General features: G+C 41.8%; 1 protein-coding gene across 5 annotated transcripts in view; it reads left to right on the forward strand.

Moving 5' to 3' along the window:
- Window positions 1-18162, forward strand: part of SPOP (speckle type BTB/POZ protein) — a 66926-nt gene extending 48764 nt beyond the window's left edge. For all 5 annotated transcript variants that reach the window (XM_077852831.1, XM_077852832.1, XM_077852827.1 and 2 more), the window contains 7 exons: window positions 861-1012; window positions 1139-1266; window positions 7921-8098; window positions 10875-10930; window positions 11405-11527; window positions 15458-15600; window positions 16912-18162. In XM_077852831.1, coding sequence (XP_077708957.1) covers window positions 861-1012; window positions 1139-1266; window positions 7921-8098; window positions 10875-10930; window positions 11405-11527; window positions 15458-15600; window positions 16912-17056 — 925 coding nt within the window. In that variant the 3' untranslated portion in view covers window positions 17057-18162. The remainder of the gene's footprint in view (window positions 1-860; window positions 1013-1138; window positions 1267-7920; window positions 8099-10874; window positions 10931-11404; window positions 11528-15457; window positions 15601-16911) is intronic.
- The last annotated feature ends 1694 nt before the right edge of the window (window positions 18163-19856 follow it).

Below are 19856 nucleotides of genomic sequence, written 5' to 3' on the forward strand. Positions count from 1 at the left end.
TTTCTGTGGAATATTTTTTCTCTCATAAGGTGATAGTAAAGAGCTCAACAACATTTTTTAGGGAGAGCGGGTAGGGACAGAGGGAGAGAGAGAGAATTTTAAGCAGGTTCTACACCCAGTGCAAAGCCCGATGCAGAACTGGATCTCACAACCCTAAGATCATGACCTGAGCTGAAACCAAGAGGCAGATACTTAACTGAGCCACTCAGATGCCCCCAACATTTTGTTTTTCATGATTTCACTGTAGTCCTGAGAAAAGAAGAGGCTTCCTTTCCTGAGATTGAGGATTAGAACAGAATGGAAATAGGCTCAATTTTAAAATATTTTAGGGGGAGAAAAGGGTGATTTGGGAGGTTAGGAAAGAGGCAGAGATGTGAAAGATGTACTGTCAGTTTGTAGGATGCCCCTTTACTTTTGTTGTTCACTCTTTAACAGGTGACTCAGGTTGCTCTCAAAAAGTGGTTCCCAAGTAGCCATTCTGCTGAATCAGAATCTCCTACTAAGGGGCCTGGATTTGTTTTTTTGTTTGTTTGTTTTCTTATTGTTGTTTTTAAATTATTTATTTGAGAGAGAGGGAGCACAAGTGGGGGAAGGGGCAGAGGGAGGAAATATCCAAGCCAACTTGTGCTGAGTGAAGAGCTTGACGTGGGGCTGAGTCCTCTGACTGGTGAGTGCAGGATCTGAGCTGAAACCAAGAATTGGAATCCCAACCAGCTGAGCCACCCAGGCACCCCTGAGTTGGTTTTCCTTAACATCTTCCTCTCTTGAGAAATAGATGTTGTGTTTCTCCTGTCACTTAACAAAGCCTATAAACATGTATGCTTCCGACATATATTTTTTTTCCTATCTGTTTTGGGCAGGTGTTTGCGAGTAAATCCAAAAGGGCTAGATGAAGAAAGCAAAGATTACCTGTCACTTTACCTGTTACTGGTCAGCTGTCCAAAGAGTGAAGTTCGGGCAAAATTCAAATTCTCCATTCTGAATGCTAAGGGAGAAGAAACCAAAGCTATGGGTAAATGTTCTTATCTTCATTTGACTCTTTATTTTCACATCAAACAACTTTGTAAGCAGACAAGTTATGGATTTGATCTTTTATTTTTTTACTAAACCTAAATATGGCTTTTTTTTTCCACTTCAGAGAGTCAACGGGCATATAGGTTTGTGCAAGGCAAAGACTGGGGATTCAAAAAATTCATCCGTAGAGATTTTCTCTTGGATGAGGCTAACGGGCTTCTCCCTGATGACAAGCTTACCCTCTTCTGTGAGGTGAGTCCTTTTACTCCAAGGTGAGAGTAGCAATTCCCAGACCTGATGGGTATGGGTAGACTTAATTACACTGTGTCAGGGATGGAGAGTGAGAAAAATCTCAGAGTGGAGTGGTGCTGCATAAATGTTATTTCTGTGATTGAAACTGTGTCACGATTTTAGGCTTGTTGGGCACTTCAGCTTTCCTCTTGTTACTGTTCTTAAAAACAAAGATTGTGCACTATCTTGGCATGAGTGATTTTTGACTGCTTAGATTAGGGTTCTGGCTTTTTCACTGGGGGTGTTTTTAGGTAGTATGTGGAAGGAACTGGTGCTCTAAGTGGGGAGAATGACCAGCAGCTCGATATGTGTATTTGTCCCTTAAACTTTCTGACTTCTGAAATACGAAGTCCACTTGTGTTTGACCACAGATCACTTTCCTTTTCTGCACTACTAGATGACTCTTATCAGGAGTTGAGTATATCCAGTTTGTGTTGCTGGAATAGTTGTGAAACAGGATGGCAAGAACCATTTTTTCTAGAGTGAAGGGTAGATAAAGCTCTCTAAGTCGTGGTCATCTAGGAGAGTTATCTGTTGTCAGCCAGGAGAGTCTTTCTCTCACCAGAGACCTAATAGCCTGTCTGGGTTTATGGGAGAAACCTTGAAGTAATATTCCCAAAGTGAAAGTGAGTTGGAAAGTGGTTTCTTTAATGAGTATATACTAACCAGTTACTTCCTGCTGTTCTCAGTACATTTACAAATACTCATAAGCTCATAGCATAGTAAGTGAATAAAACCTCCAGTCTGTTGGGATCTTTGTATTCCCTGTACTCTGTATGGTCAAGAACCACTTCTTGAGCAGCACCACTTGAGAGTGACCACTGTGTTTTCAAGGCGAGGGTGCAAACAAGTTCCCCAACTACCAGCGTGTTCTGCCATATAATAGGCTCACACTGTGAGTTAATGAGAGTTCCAAAGGCTTACCGCCACCTGTGCAGCAGGGAATGGTGTCCCTTAAGGATCTTGCCCTTTCACTCTTGCCCTTTCACAGCAGAGGCCTGGCCAGCAGTAACCAGCTTCACTCCCCAGTCACAGCTCATTGAGTATTTCTGCAGAATATTTGCTGCCGGTTGGATGCAGAGTTTATTAAAGTACTACACTGAATACTAGTAGTTGCATAATAGTTACCTCCTCTCCTTTTTTGTTGCAAAGTAAAAGAAGTATATGCTAGAGTGATGGCATCTCTATAAATATGTTAGAATGTTGTGGTTGGTTTTGTCTGTGAATTTGAATTTGGAGTTCCAAAGAAGTCCTACTAGTTACAGATCATACTCAGTTGCACAAGTGAAAAAATGAGAACAATAGGTGATTTTGTGTGAGGTTCGACAATATGAAAACTTAAGACCATCCATTCAATCTTCATCTACCTTAGAGATCTATATTTCAGGAAGATTTAAAACTAATGGAAAATTCTAATTCCTGTTGGAAATGAAAGCCAGTCTTTGAACTGTTCTCTGAAGAAAGAGAAATCTCCTCTAAATATTGCCTGTGGTGTTTTAGGCAAAGCATTAACCTTTATTGCTGCATTTTCCAGTCCATAGTCCAGCCTTTTCTCTCTTGCTCCCCCTGCCACCCCATCCCCCCAGATGGTTTCCAGCCACTCCAACCCCTGTACTGACAGTCTCGATTTGGGAACCTCTTGGACTACCCTCACTTGGCAGTCTCTCATCCTGTGGCTAAGTCCAAGGCTTCACTTCCCCATTTGAAATTCTCTGAGGAGAAATCCTGTGGTTAAGTTTAGCTTTGTCTTACTGACTTAGAAGGAAGTGAGATGACACTTTGGAAATGAGGAGCTGTTGAACAGGGAAGCGTCTGCTGAGTTCTGCTGATGCCATCGGTTTCTTACCAGCGAACCAGGTGTGCCATCTGTTCCACTCACACTTCTCCGTTGGCCACAGGTGCTGAGTGTTGCTTCTCATACTTGGGCTCGTGCCTAGTGAGACTCGTTTCTGTTCCAAGGCTCTCTGTGGACTTAGTAGCATTCAGCATTGCAAGACGGTTGCGTGGGGGTGTGTGTTGGATGTGTGGGTTTTAAAAATGTCTGCAGCTCATCTGAGTTCTTCGTGCTTTTCAAAGCTGGATCATTCTTTGCTATACACTCTGTCCTTTTGACCTGTTGCTCCCTTCGGTCAGTGGATTATTTATAAACAAGTATTTTAGTTTGTGTTTATGTTTTATATGTTATTGATTTAGCTGCTATTATTATTATTATTATTATTATTATTCAGAGGCTTTTATGAAGTCGACAGCCACATACAAATTTAGGTCTTGAGTTCACCACTGCTCCATTCTTCATTCAGGCTTTGGCCCTGGCACTTTCATCCTATCTGCTGATGGATTATTTAAAAACAAATGTATTGCATCTTGATACAAAAGTACAGTTCTGTGGATTTTTTTTTTTTTTTTTAAGATTTATTTATTCATGAGAGACACAGAGAGAGGCAGAGACATAGGCAGAGGGAGAAGCAGGCTCCCTCTGGGAGCCTGATGCAGAACTTGATCCCAGGACCCCGGGATCATGACCTGAGCCAAAGCAGACACTCAACCACTGAACCACCCAGGTGTCCCTGTTCTGTGGATTCTTCTGGCTGTTCCTAAAGGCCACAGGAAGGAACCCTAAGGTGAAAGGCTGAGAATCACATGTTTGTGTTTGGGCTTTATTTCAGTGGTATTACTGTTAATGAACGTTTAAATGAAATTAGACTGCATACTCTCCAAATGCTGAATGGGTGGTCTTGTTTATAATGGTGCCATACTGGATTCACCTCCAGTTTTCAGTGATGTTTTTGTCTGTTAAGAAACATGACGATTCTTCCAAGTTGATGTGTCGTACTTAATTTATTTGGAAACATTTTCAAAGCATTCCCTGAATTGTCTCTTATCACAGTCCTTTGAGCTGGATTAGTCCTGTTATCTTCATTTCATGTTACAGGGGAGAGAGGCGATGCCTAGGGAGGTCAGGTAATTTTTCCTACCGTTGTACAGCAAATTAGTGTCATTCCACGGCAACTCTGCATTTTCCACTTCTGGTCTGCTATGTGGCACTAAGTGGACCTAAAGCCATTCACCTAAGGAAACACCAACGCTACCAGATTTTCCTAGCAAGAGTATTTACTTTGGTAATGAAAGAATCAGGAATACTTTACACTTTAAATTTTCTCTTTAATAGTTGGGTTCACAGAAAATATGCATGAAACGTTTTTGCTTCTATTGATCCTTCCCTCTGTTTATATTAAAAACAAATAGCTACTTAACATTAAAGATGCAGATATTCCACCTTCACTGTACATACCTTTGACAGGTAGAAGATTCCAGGGTCTCTTTGTAATGTTGTAGTTAAAGTTGAAATATGAAATATTTCATGTAGACACTAGTTGTCTCTTTATTTTTTTTAAGGTTTTATTTATTTAGTCATAGACACAGAGAGAGAGAGGCAGAGACACAGAGGGAGAAGCAGGCTCCACACAGGGAGCCTGATGTGGGACTCGATCCCGAGTCTCCAGGATCACACCCCAGGCTGCAGGCAGTGCCAAACCGCTGCGCCACCGGGGCTGCCTAGTTGTCTCTTTAAATATCCCTTTCCTTCCTAAACTATCCTTTCCTAGCTTGGGAATATGTATGTTTATCAGATTTTAAATATGTGGGTCTTTTCTTTTTTCTTTTTATCATTTTGTTAATGGATTATTTGGATATATTAGTTGAACTGTATGATAACGCCAATATTTGATTGTTCTTGACTTACAAAAAAGGTGATTTTAATATGTAACATTATTTAGGTTATAAACATACGGTAGTAAACCTAGCACCTGACCCAACAGCATCACCAGTAACTTGGTACTAACCTGTATATGCTTCTTTGCTATCCCTTAGACATATTGTCCCTACACTCAGAGGATAATAATAAATAGCTGTTGGAGGTTGTAGGATATCATTCCCTTATTTATTATTTGTATGCCTGAACAATGTACTTTTTTAGGTTTGCTTGCTTTTGTGCTTTATAAAAGGTATCAGAATGTATGTAGGTCATGTCGGTAATGTTGCTTTTTTTCACATTATACATCTAAAATGTATTTATATGGTGGGTGTAACTATAGTTCTTTCATTTTTAGTGCTATGTGATAGTGTGTTGTGTGAATATACAACAGTTTGTCTACTCATTCTCTTTGATGGACATTTAGATTGTGACCAGTCTTTTGATTAGAAGTCATGCTGCTGCTATAAACCTTCTATATGCAGTCTATTTTTTCCTTGATTGTTTTGATTATATAGAAGTTAAAAAATATATTTCCATTGGTCTTACTTTGACTTTTTTATGTTTAGATAAAATGTACAAGAATTGGCACAGTCTGTAATCTTTTACGAAATTTTCTTTTTTAAGAAAAGGAATTGACTTTAAAAGTGAGGCCCGTTTATGACTTGAAATGTAGAGGGTTATACAGCCTTCCTGAGACATTTTCATGTAGTCATTTATAAGACGACATAAATGTCACAGTCACGTCATCTTCACAGCTGCAATTCTGAATGAGTCTCCATAGTCAACTTTATAGGCATTAAAAAAAATCTTTCGTTTTTCTCAAAATGGTCTCATTTTAGCATCATCATTTGCAGAGGAAAACAATCCCTTCCTAAGTTAAAAGTTTGGGCTCTGAAGACTCATTTGTGAATGCCATTTAAAATTTATTTTTAATTAAACGTATTTAATGTTGGTAAGAGGTGCCAGACATTCAGCGCTCTGGAGACTCCAGGCATCCATATATCTACAGAACAAGTCTGGCTCAGACAGTAAAGGTACATTCTCCTTCCTGCTGTGTTCCTGTCTGTGTCTGGAGAGAGGAATTGCCCTAGTGAGACAAGTCACAGTCTTTGGGCCCCACTCATTACCAAGCATGCATCTGACCAGCAGAGGGTCCACTGGTAACCATAGCTTGACATTCAGGTTAGTTCTTGCCAGTTCATTTTACCCCATCTAGTAAATTGTCATCAAGTGTTAATGACTCTGAGCTCCTGTCAGCCAGATTTAATTTAAGCTTAGGAACCCAGTGCCAAAAGCATTCTCCATTCCCTCCATTGGGCATCCCAAGAGATTCCTGCCTTTCCCTATGAGGAAGTTGGATTTAATTGGTCTTTTTCCTTTTCCTTTTCCTTTTTTTTTTTTTTTTTTTAAATCAGTATTTTGAGGCTGTAACTGGAAATCGGAGACTTCTACTTTTGGTGTTAGTATGAGAAAGTGGCTGAACCAAATTAGAGATCTTACACAGGGCAAGAGTAAATCTCTGTGGGGTAGTTTGTACTGGGTCCTGAGCTATTAAAATAATGTTATAATCTGGCTCTGATTAATGTGCTACTGATGTTAAGTACATTCATAATTGATTAACTTGGCTGCTTCATTGCTTGAGATCATAACAGTTAGTTTGAAACAAATGAATACATTTCTTGACCTGATGGTAAATATCTCACTCCTTCACAAAAGAGATTACAGGTCATTTGGATGCCAGGGAATTCACTTTGCCTCTGGGTTTATGACTACATTTAAAAGATGACTTGCATCTCGAAGGTTGAGAGAAATTTGGATCATTTAGGATGTTCCTAAGCTGTCTTTCTCATCTAACTGGTAGCAATAACAAGAATGAGGAGCTGATTCTCAAGGTTTGTGAGATCTGCTTTGATATTACCATTTCTAACCCCATATGATGGAGGAGGTGAAGCATAGCAGTGGTTGTTAGAAGACTGATCTGCAGAGACTGCAGATCTTATCTTCAGTTTGGTAGCTTCCATATATTTCAGAATGCTACATGATTTATAAATCCTTGTACTTGGTATCGTAACAAATTTATCTGAGTTTCACTGACCCGTCTAGAAGTTACCTTGGTTTTTATCTAGGCTGAACAGTTAGTTCAACCAGTTAAAGCATGCTGCTGTTGAAGTCATAGTGGCAAATTGGATCCCTCTGTAAATCTTTTGTCATTCTGTTCCAGAGCTATAAGTGCATGTCTAGCTGGGGCAAGCTATCTTGTAGGTCATTGTCACTAAGGACTGAGGAAGGGTATCCATTCCAAGCCCAATTCTTTCATTAGACTAACATCTGTGAGGAAGTGCTAATTATTTACCAGGCCCAATAAAGCTGTATTTTATTTTCATGTTCCAGACCTAACTAAAATAAGGGAATTGCTTTTAAGGCTTATCAAAGATTTTTTTTCTTCTATAGGGTGTTAAGTGGTAGTTTCCATAAGAGTTCTTTGTATTTAACCTTTTGCTTAAGGCGGAATAAGGTAAGTAAATATTTAATATGTGTTTAGATCAGTGTCCCTGGTTTTACCCAGGTTTTCAGGGCAGAGGAGGAAGAGTTTATTAGCATTTGGAGGAGAAGGAGATTTGTGGGGCTTTTGCCTCTCATCCTAAGATGGTGTAAAATAAGTATGATTGTGATTGTGGCAGATTGGAAATTACTTGATCCACAGGATAAAGCTTTGATTTGTGGAGGTGGTTTCAAGAGAACATGACTAACATTTGTATCCGAATGTACTACAGCATTGAGGTAAAAGTCATCTCTCCTCCTGCTGGGAAGAAAATTCCTGGTAACAAAACCTTCGGATTGTGTTTCCTTGTCTTTCACAGGTGAGCGTGGTGCAAGATTCCGTCAACATTTCTGGCCAGAACACCATGAACATGGTGAAGGTCCCTGAGTGCCGGCTGGCTGATGAGCTGGGAGGGCTGTGGGAGAACTCTCGGTTCACGGACTGCTGTCTGTGCGTTGCTGGCCAGGAGTTCCAGGCTCACAAAGCTATCTTGGCAGGTCGGTCATTATTCACAGGAGCTTTAGTTTTGGTGAAACACGGGAAAACAGTGGCTGCATAATCACCTTTTGAATAACATTAGCTTTTTGAACTGGTGCAAAAAAACTGCAATCAAATATATATTTTTTTAGGGTGGGGACATTAGTCATCATAACCCAGTAGCCTGCTCTCCATAAAAGTGGTATTTTGGTTTTTCCTCTTTATATATAGGGGACTTAGGCACTGGATGGTGATGTGTATTGAATGCCTTTGCACCTAGAGGGCGGATGTCAAAACACTGGTTAAGAGCAGGTAGTGGCCCTGAGACAGGAACTTGGGTTGTAGTGGAGAAGATCCTGCTCGGTACTTAACCACCATCTAGCTGAGTGCCCCCAGCCCTGGAGTGTTAGCCCTTCTTTCAATATAGACATACTAGCAGAATGAGAATTTGCTAGTGATGTGGAGGATCAGGTCTTACTTTAATAATAGGCATTTGTCCTGAAGACCAGAAGGGTTGACAAAGAGCAGGAGCTGATGGGGCAGGACTAACTTTACCTCCCCATGAAGGAAGGCATAGCAATCAGCCATAGACTCCTGTTCAGACCCTAAGACGTAAGAGGAAATTGTGTGAACTTTCAGGCACCAGATTTCTTACCAAGACTCTGAACTCTATCATTCTAAAAAATACACCTGGCGGAACCTCAGTCTGGCTCAGTCTCACCGTCTTCCTGTTCCTGCTCTCAACTAGGTGGTTACTGTCTATTGCCAAAGGAAGTCACCAGCTCTTAGGGTAGTGTCTGCACGCTCAGCTAAGCTCTTGGCACTGCCACGAACTCTTACACAGATAGACAGTTAGCTCTCTTTCTTTTTCCTTAACAATAGATACTTCATACTGTTTACTAGTCTCCTTTAATCTCCCAACTCCTGAAAGAGTTGCTTGCTACTTTTTCTGAGAGAAAACTGAGGCCCTTCTCCCTTGGCTCTTACCTCTCACCTCACGTGCATTTTCCCTGCTTTCTCCATGGAGGAGGTGTTCTTCCTCGTGTCCAAAGCAGGCTGTCTCTTCTACTTCTGTTTCATATCACACGCCGCCTTCTCAGAAGCCTTACTCTGCCAGCTATCCCTTTGTTGTCTGGTATCTCCACCATTTCTCTTTCTCCAATTGCCTCTTTACCCTCAGCCTGGAAACAGGCTCAGCCTTCTCTCTCTAGTTATTCATTCATTCATATTCATTTTCTCTGTCTCTCTCCCTCTCTCTCCTTCTCTCTCTTTAAATAGAGCTAAGTTTCTTGAGTTAGCACATTTACTGTCTCTACTTCTTTCCTCCCACTTATCCTCAGTTCACCTCCATGCTACGAAAGCAGTTTTCCAAAGTTCTATGACCTGCTAATTCCTAAATTTGAGGGATTCCTTAGCTCATAGTTTGACTTCTTTTTCTTGGTTTTCTCCTGATGCTCTGGCTCCTTCTGATACATGGCCTCCCTCTTCAACATTGGTGTCCTTAAGGTTTTGCCTCGCTTATTCCCTCTCTCCCTCTGCTTATTGCCCCCTCCCCCAGGTGACTTTGTTTATTCTCATAGCAGCAGTTCATATCTAGCCACTGAAGACCCTCTAAGCATACTGCTGCTTTGGACCCTTCCTTTTTTATTTTTTATTAAAAGTCACTAGTCCTTTTAATCTTTAGTTTCTGTGATGTATTTACTTAGTACCTTATAGTTGATAAGGCTTCTGAAATAAGAGCAGTGAGGATTAATGTCCCTTTGGAATAGATTAAAAAACTGAGTCTCAAAGGGTTAAGTGATTTGCCCAAGATAATGTGGTTAGAAAATGACAGATCCAAAATTAGTCTTTTCTGACATAAACTATAGGCCAAAATTCAGGTTACCTTTTAGCTCAGAGTCCTACTGTATATTCCATCTGGTCCTCCTCTCTCGGGTGAAGATTGCTAGTCTCCATTTTCACCAAAATCTCTGACTTATTGGGCAACATGATAAAATTTGAGGTTTTTAGGCCTTTTATAACTTTCATGGTTGAAATTAAGTTGACTTATTTTTCTGTGTTTATTAGACCACAGTGGGCATGGCTTAGAACTCCATTTCTCAACTTTCTCCATTATCCCCACCTCCCCAAGGAAAAAAATCAAATTATTCCTAGTGGAAGACATTAAATACTAAGGATTAAGCCTTCATCAAGAAGGATTGAACTTTGAAGGACCACAAATGGTTATCATACCTAAGATTTTTTTTTTTTTTTTTGCCTCTTTGTGATATTAATCATCTCTATTGTGAACACGTGGCTTGGGGGAACAGACCACCTGCCATAAATAAGCATGCACTTTATCTAGTTAATGGATGCTGTCGAGCCCTGCCCTGTTCTTGGTCTCCTTGCCATGTGGTCCCCTAGAAGTGGAGAAAGTTGGTGTCATTGTTCTAGGCAAAAATCTGGGTATTAGGATACCCTGCTTAGGCCATGAAGGGTCTTCGTTTGAACCCCCAGATCTGCCCTGAGGAGATCATTGTCATCTAACATAGGTCACTTGAGTAATTATCTGGTTGGAATGGAGCTAATGAGAAATTATTTTGAAAGTACTGACTTCCTTTTCCCCCTCTGTATTATTATTCACTTCTTGATATAATGTACGAAGAGAGGAATTTTATTATTCTGGTATAATTTGAGGCTAAGCCTTTTTCTGTAGCAATGGGATAGGAAGGAAAGCGCTCTCCTCTTCATAACAGAAGAACCAAGGAGTTTCAGTGTGATAACCTTATCTATCTCTGTTTCCCTTTCACTTTGTAGCTCGTTCTCCAGTTTTTAGTGCCATGTTTGAACATGAAATGGAGGAGAGCAAAAAGGTATGTAACAGAATGAAGATACGTCTTTTTAGCTAGGTGACTGGATCCAGATGATTTCCCAGTTTGACACCAGATTTATTTTTCCAGTCGTGTTATTAAAATGGAGTACCATTCTCTGAACAGACACTTTCTGAGAGCAGGGATAGGTGGTCCGGAAGCATTCTAGGTAAAGCAGACTCACTCTATCCCAGATAGATCATCCAGTTTTGGGTGAGGGTTTTAGACATGTGTTTCTACTCAAGCAAAGAAAGACCAAAAAAATCAAAGATACATAGTTATCTTGCTCTTGTATTTGAGAAGATAAAGGTGGTGCATATGATGGGAGAGAAGACTGTTCAAAGAGAGTTCCGTTCCCATCCATGTTAGGTTTTAGATGGTGCAAGCCTTTTCTCCCAGCAGAGCTTAAAATCATGAAAATTGTTTAGGGATTTTGTTCTGTTGGAATGTTTCTCATTTTCAGTTTTTCTGGCATAGAATCGGGTTGAGATCAATGATGTGGAGCCTGAAGTTTTTAAGGAAATGATGTGCTTCATTTACACGGGGAAGGCTCCGAACCTCGACAAAATGGCTGATGACTTGTTGGCAGCTGCTGACAAGGTGAGATAAGACTAGACAGAGGACCACAAGGGGAGGAGTGTTTGTGACCTCTTGGGTTTGATGACTGGGCCTCTGTGTTACATAGTGGGTAAGCTGAGGATGTATCTGAGTGTGGCCAGGAGAGTCCTGGGTTACATCTTGGTGCCAACACAGTTATTCATGTAGTACCCTTTTTATTTTCTGAAGTGCCCTGCTTTAAATGAAGTAATTTATATGGTCACCCTAATTATAGAAAAGAAGGGTAAGTTTGATGTCTACCTCTCTTCTCTTCCCTATCTCCCATATAAGTATAGCGATATGAAAGATTAAGATAACACTAACGTTTGGCTTTATAATTTGCAAAGTTCTTGAGTTCATAAACTTTTTCTTTCTAAATAAGGGTTTTGTTTATTTTTATTTTTTTAAAAGCTTTTTTTTTTTTTTTTAATTTATTTATGATAGTCACACAGAGAGAGAGAGAGGCAGAGACACAGGCAGAGGGAGAAGCAGGCTCCATGCACCGGGATCCCGACGTGGGATTCAATCCCAGGTCTCCAGGATCGCGCCCTGGGCCAAAGGCAGGCACTAAACTGCTGTGCCACCCAAGGATCCCTTGTTTATTTTTTTTTACAGTTTTTCTTTTAACTCCAGTTAGTTGACACTGACATACAAGTGTTATATTAGTTTCATGTGTACAACATAGTTCAGTGTATTGAACAATCCTGTATATCCTGTGCTCATCACAGGACAAGTGCACTCCTTAATCTCCATCCCCTGTTTTCACCTTTTCCCTCACCCACCTCCCCTTGAGTTTTGATTTAAACTTTGTCAGGAAGAGAATAATCTTTTACCCAGGGTCATGGTTAGCATTTTCAACTTTTACCTAAGTATCTATTGAAATATATCGCATTCAGAATTACAAGATGATCAGTAGCTCTTTTGGAAAAAAGAAATACTACTGCAGTACATGCGTACATCTTTCATAAGATTTGAGAAATGTTAGTGTGTGAAAATTAAAGTATGGATCTTAGAACCAAGGAAATAGGGTAAAGACCAAAAACAGTAAGCCAGTGATTGATTCCTATAAAAGAAGTTTGGGGGAAAATGTGAGTGAAACACTTGAGTTTAAACAAGTCAAATTGGGGTTCTCGTGTGTTTCTATCTTACTGCAAGATTTCTCAGAATCTTATTAGTATGTCAATGTACACTGTGAGTTTTCTAAAAGAATGATAGCATTTCTTTAGTTAGCCCTGAAATCCTTTTCCTCAAGAACCACTGCCAGGAATTAATGTCCCCCAAACACACCTTAGGAAACTGATTTTCATTATGTAGACATGTCAGAAAGAGCTCAATAACCTGTCCTCCAAGGCCCCTGTGGTCTGAGGAAGCACAAGCTGAGGAGGTGGGAGTGGGTAGCTCTTTTTCCTTCTGAAATTTGTCTTAAAAGTACTTATACCTGGCCAGCAGTAGACCCTGTGAGAAAGACCGTTCCCTACTGGACTTGCCAGCTTCTCTTCCTGCCATCATGCTGTGGCACCCATTGGGGGGCAGAGCTGGCTCTGACCTGAGGGCACTAGAGCCCTCCCAGGATTTACCCATAGGAAGAGTCTCTTCCACCTTTCTTTGCACCTCAAGAACAGAGAAAGTGCATGTTTTGACAGTGGAAGCTTTGTCTTTATTGATCAGCTTTTTGGAGTGTTGGTAGAGGATGAGGCACATAAACTGTCAGCCCTGCTGATGAAAAGGTTTGGATGGTAGCTGTATCGTTTCAAGATTTTGTGAATCCAGTTAGGCAGTGCGAACATACTCCACCCTCCCAGTCTAGTTCCCTTCTGACCACAGGAATCTTGCTTTCAGTGGAGGCAGTAAGAAAATATACACTGTGAGCTCTGGGAAAGTAGAAGACACAGCTTTTTGTAAACATGCGTTTATAGTGATCCTGTCTTACCAACCCTCTGATTTTCAGTGAAGTTTAGACACAGCAGGTATTTACCCCCCTCATCTTCTAGCCCCCATAAGGATAAATTGTATCAAAAGGCTCACTTTTCAGACAGAAATACTGAGGCTCAGCAGTGTATATTCTCAGGACCAGGGTTTGACATCTGTGTCATTCCTCGGTTTTCGTTCCTGCTCCACAGCCAGAGAACCCACTGGGGAACCCCCTGTAAGTACACAGAGTATAGGGATCAGCCTGAACTGACATTCTATGGATGGTATTTTCAGTACAGTGTGTTAAGAGATAAAGTAGTTGAATCACAGCAGTGCTTTAAATTTATGAATGAGAAGTGAAGGGTGCATTTTCAAATTCCATTCAGAATTTCCCATCAGACAGTCTTTGCTCCAAGCTTATTTGAAAACATTTTGCCTTTACACCTTGTTGTAAGCGTCAGGAAAATAGAATAAGAAATCTTTCATGGAAGGATCTAAACATCTAGAATTTACCCCAGAGGCTGAAACAGCTTCTTCTGAGCTTTTCCAGTCTCCTGGGGACACGTGTAATTAGACCAAAAACAAAACAAAACACGTCGGCCAGGCCTGGGAGACACAATTTCAATCTCTTGGGTAAGTACAGCCATTAGGCAGGTTTTTCAGAAGCATAATTAAGAAAAAAAACTTTGTCCCCCAAGGGATAAGAATGGCTACTTTTGTCTAATTATGCAGTAGGGATCAGAACTATTCACAGTAAAAGTCCTTTTAAAAGAAATGTATTGAGAAAGGATAAGAGGAATGTTCTGTGCAGCACTGTATAAAGACTGAACATTTACTCAACCTTTTCCAGCCTTCTAAAACAAAAACAGCAACCTAATTTCTTGCTTGTCTGGTGTCATTCCTGTTTTCCATGGAAACTGTTTTCCAGTTACTCAAATGTAAAAAAATTAAAGCTGTACCAAAACCAATAAAACTCTTTTTGCTGCAAGAGATCACAGTGCCAGCAGATATGCCTCCTCACCCAGAATTCATAAAAATAAAATTGTCTTGGTTTGATTGCCATGATTCAGCCAGAAGGGGTTATTGTGTCATTGAGTTCTGAGGTCCTTAAAGTGGGACTGATATGGAAACTGGATACCCTTAAAGCAAACTGTTCTCCTGTAAGCCAATTAATGGCATTTTATTTTGTGCCTCCTTTTATCCCTTCCTCCTCCTCACTCCTGAAGTTCCTTAGTAAATTCATAATCTCATATTTAAAAGCACTTAGTATAGTGACATCAAAACAAATCAGCTAGATCAGATGTGCTCAGTATTAACCTAGACCTTCATTTCCAGAACATTTATACTCTACTTGGAAAATAGAAGTTTTTAAACCAAAACCGGATCCAGGGTCTCTGCTGCTTTGTTCCTCTACCCTGAGGATCTTGACCTCAATCCCAGTAAAGAAGACTCCACTTATCCCTTTCTCTTTAAAAGGAGGCCTTTGGTTGACCCTCATTCAGGACCAGCTAGTGGCAGAGATGCTGGTGAAAGTCACCACAGGGCTTCTTTTCATAGCCCGATGGGCCAGTTGGGATACCCTGCCGGGCTGGTGACATTGCTTAAGTAAAAAGGACTGTGCATCACCCTAGTTTGCCTCTGACTAAAAGGATAGCAGCAATGTAAAATGTAATGCCCTGTTGGCTTGAAGCAGGGTTATGCTGTAAGGGAGGGTAGATGATGGTGGTCCAAGAAACAACTTCAGTCATACTTGAGGCAGGGTGAACTTGAGGTTGTGGGTATATGCCCTCATTGCCATTTTTCTTAGTAGGTAGACTTTAGAACTTGAATGGCAGCCATGAGCATTATTTTCAGCCTTGGGGCATGCTTGTGCTTTATCATTGCAGTAGTAGCCTTGTCACGCTCTGTGCAGTTTTGCTTGGGAATCCAGTTCTGTGGCGGTCCTGCTGAGGAGCAACAGCTTCAGCGGAGGCAGCCCAGAGGCACTCCTGTCCTGACCACAGCAGTGCTTGTGTTTTACAGTATGCCCTGGAGCGCTTGAAGGTCATGTGTGAGGACGCCCTCTGCAGTAACCTCTCCGTGGAGAATGCTGCAGAGATTCTCATCCTGGCTGACCTCCACAGCGCCGATCAGTTGAAAACTCAGGCGGTGGATTTCATCAACTAGTGAGTTGGCATCTTCAAAGCTGTTCTTTCAGGAAAGTTTGGGCTAGCTAGAGAAAAGAGAAAGACTTTGAATTAGCGAGTAAAACAGGCAAGTGGTTTCATTAACCCCTTGTAATAGTAAGTAGAGGGTTTTCATCTTTCCCTTCCGCTTGACAGGATGGAATATGATTTTGCTCTGTCTCATGGGGCTAATCCGATTGGTGAGAGAGGTGTTTTCCTTCCTCACGGTGATGGGAAATGATGAAATGATAAAAGTGGCTGGCCTGGAAAAGCGGTGTGCCCCGAATGGCAGTGCCTTTGCTTCCCATTCCCTGGTTTAGAGGATGTAGATCTCTGGAAGAACAGAAGTGTGTTTTGTATGTTAGTAAAATGTATCTCACAACTGACTGTGGAATGGGGAAAAGAGAAGGGATAACCAGTAGTCAAAGTTGTTAAATACTATTTGGAGAAAGAAGCATTCTTCTCAGTAGACTAGTTCCTTCATCCTAAGATGACAAATGACCTGGCCATATTACTCTGCAGTAATTCTCAGTGGGGCATGTTCTACTTCCTTGCCTCTTGGAGAACAAAAGTTGGGAAAAACCCAAAGGGGAGAAGCAGAACTTAAAAAGCCATCATAGCATCAGTTCCCAGCTGAGGCGGGACTTAAAGGTTGCCAGGTGAATGGATGAACATTCTTCAACACAGAAAACTCCCCCAAACAGGAATCAACTTTCTCTTGTGTAAGGCTGTTGGTAAGGTTGTTTCAAAGGAGTTTACCAATTGCGGCAAAGGCGGGTGGGAAGAGACTCCTAAATGTTCATTCTAGTGACGGTTTGCTCTGTGCTGGATACTTGGCTGCTGCTTATTAGATGTTAACCATTCAGTAGAGTGTGGTTATGATCCCCCCTCCTTTTTGATCGAATAGGCCCCAGGCTGTGATCTGCTCTGTGGTCAGGGACTACAATAATGGCAGAGCCAAGTGCAAGCTCAGAGCTGCTCAACCAAGAGAGCCCTTCCTCTTTCTCTGTATTAGCCTCACCGGTGGATATAAAGAGCATTGACAGTGTAGAGAAGAGCTTGAGCAACATTCCACCCTTCGTTTTTGAGAGTATAGGGGCTCAAAATCTAGGTTTTCAGAGCTGCTGCAGCCCCAGCCTAATCACCTGTCCACACGTTGTCTGATAGACTCCAGGTAGAGTAAGGGTTTGGCCTGAGGTTCTTGCAGTGGCACCCTTTATAGTGAACTCTGGGAAGTTAGACTGCCCAGGGACTGTTTACTCCATCCCTTTCTCTCGCCGTTGGTAATCCCTCTCTCCACATTTCTCCTAGTCATGCTTCGGATGTCTTGGAGACCTCCGGGTGGAAGTCAATGGTGGTGTCACATCCCCACTTGGTGGCTGAAGCATACCGCTCTCTGGCTTCAGCACAGTGCCCTTTTCTGGGACCCCCACGCAAGCGCCTGAAGCAATCCTAAGATCCTGCCTGTCGTAAGACTCCGTTTATTTTCCTGAAGCAGCAGCCACTGTTGCTGCCACTGACCACCAGGTAGCGCAATCTGTGGAGCTTTTACTCTGTTGTGGGGGCAAAAGACTGTATCGTGGCCCCCAGACTTTTAAAACAGCACTAAATAAACTTGGGGGAAGTGGGGGGAGGGAAGGGCCCGGGACCTGGGGCTGCTCAACCTAATGAAAACCCTGTTGCTGCGTCACTGTGTTCCCTTTGGCCTGGCCAAGTTTGATACTGTGGGGATTCAGTTTAGGCGCCGGCCCTGAGGACATCCCAGCGGTGGTACTTCGGAGAAACCTGTCTGCATCTGACTGAGCAGAGCAAATCGTCAGGTGCCTGGAGCAAAAAGGAAAAAAAAAAAAAAAAAAAAAAAGGACATTTAGTTTTAAGAGAAGGGAAAAGAAAAGAAGAAAGGATTTTTGCAGAATTTCTCAAAAATCAGTTTGTGGATTCCAGTAGTATTTATGTTGAGAGAAATTTTAGTCCATCCAGCTGTGCTAAAACTTGGATATTTGTGACCACTCACCACCATACAAGTATCAGAAGAGCTCTCTTGTTGTTAGCACTTATTGTTTGCAAGAACAGAATACATCCTTTTATCCTTTTATGAAAAATGACAAGTGAAGGCGAGAGGGGAAGGAGGTTATTTGAGCTGGAAGATGCGTGTTCTGATGTGGTGGCTTTTGCAAAAAATCTTTATTGGTGTTGAAAACTGGAAAAAATAATTCATCCAGAATTCATACTGTCTTGACAAGAACTATGGTTCTCTGTTTTTAGATATTGTGGAAAATGTTTTTTGGCATTTTTCTCTGATTTTATTTCTCTTCCCTCCCCCCCCTTTTCTAAAAAAACAAAACACAAAAACAGAACAAAAAGAAGAGAAAAGAAAAGGAAATTTTATTATTAATGCTGTGTGACAAAAATCCCAGCCCAGATTGCTCAGCTGTTTGTACCTGACTTGCCACCTGCATAGGAGCCAGTCCTGTTCCTTCCAATTCACCCCTTTCCTACAGGGGAGAACTTCCAAATGTTAATTTTTTTCTTTTTGAAAATATAAATAATTACTATTTTGTACTGTGTGGTATCTCTGGTCTTTTGTTTCACTTACCTGGCTGGTTTTTGGGGTCTGAGTTCCTTAAGGGATTTCGAAGGCCTAGTTTGGTTCTTCAGTTCCAGAGATTATATGTGAAATGTCTGTCTGTGGGGATTTATCACGTCTCCCTCATCTCAAGCTTCCTCTATGAGCTCCCATCATCTATTACTGTCTTGTCCTTCTTGAGTATCTCACAGGCCACATCCTAATGAGGGATCAGGCTCCTGCCTTTGCCAATGCAAGTAATGGGAGTGGGCTTTTTCTATGCCCTACAGGGTTCTAACACCTAACTCCCAATCTCCCTTCTCCTAGCTAACTAGAAAAAGATCAAGGGACGTGAATGTGGAGATTAAATAAAGGGAAATTATTATCTCTAACTGGTTCTGTCACTGACTTGATGTGTTTCCAGAAAAGTTAATGTCTGAATTCCCAATGGGCTCACAAGGACTCTCCCGGGCTCCTCTGCCTTTCTCATAGCAGTGTTGGACAGGACAGGACAGTGGGACATGCTGGAAAATGCATTGGCCACCTGGCCAACATGTGTACTATTTGACCTTAGATGGAGCCTCAACATATTCTACCTTCCAATTTCCCTTCAGTGACTTTGGCCTTTGCAGATTTTGCAGTTTTCATTTATCTTGGCGGTCCTAGAATGGACTACCTATGGTGTAGCATTGATACAGTCAAACACAGGATGTGCTTGTTGGAAACCACTCCATCGTACTTCTTGGTTTCCTCCCATGTGTCCCATACATGAGGAAACCTCCAGTGCCCTGCATTGTGGCTGCTGGGCCACCTCATTTCCACTTTCCAGGTCAGCACACTGGGCCCAGGATCCAGCATGTAGAGAGTCTCCTCGGGCCACTCTCAGGACACTCTGGGGCCATTCGCTCATTTGCTCAGCTCTTCTCAGTTTTCACTAAACCTTCACATACATTAATTCATTTACACTTCCCAACCACCATGTGACAGACAGCACCCTCCCATTCTAGAGCAAAGAGAAGTGGAAACCCAGAGAAGTCAGTGACATGCAACAGATCACACAATGTCGAGTGACAGTTCTTCTGATGTGGTACCCTGAAAAGATTATGTAAGTATTGGGAGGTAGTTCCATTTCTGAAAAGTTTCGGTACAAAATCTGAGGTAAAGCTTCCTTCCTATGGGAATAGCAAGAGCAAAGCTATAGAAGATAGGTCTCCTGTCCTGTTCTTCAGAGGGGCCAGGGTTCCAGCCTGGCTTCAGATTTGCTTTCCTCCTCATTCGTAGAAAGCTGTGGGTTGGGGGCCAGTGGGTTCAGGGAAAAGTCCTCAGGAGGGTCGAAGTCCTGGCACTGGGCTTCCATAAGGATGAAGGTCTCTGGGGATTACCTAATATTTTTGGGATTTCCAGTGTGGGCTTTACTGTGGGTACAAAGCTGTTAGGATTTCAGGTACAGGTGAACCTGCCCGATGCTTCTCCTGTCATTATTATATTATTTCTGGACATGTTTGTTTTTGTTTAAATGATACAGTTGAAGCCATCTGGTTATGACAACATCAGAGCCCCAGCATACTGTTCATAAACCTCCCACTGCCACCACCCCCTCCCTCAGCTCCCCCACATCTGAAATTTAATTCAAGTTAACTCCACAATCTGGGGCATGTGCTGTCACTGCAGAGATGTCCGTGCCAGTGGA

The sequence above is a fragment of the Canis aureus genome, chromosome 16, assembly GCF_053574225.1.
Source record: "Canis aureus isolate CA01 chromosome 16, VMU_Caureus_v.1.0, whole genome shotgun sequence".
Classification (NCBI taxonomy): domain Eukaryota; kingdom Metazoa; phylum Chordata; class Mammalia; order Carnivora; family Canidae; genus Canis; species Canis aureus.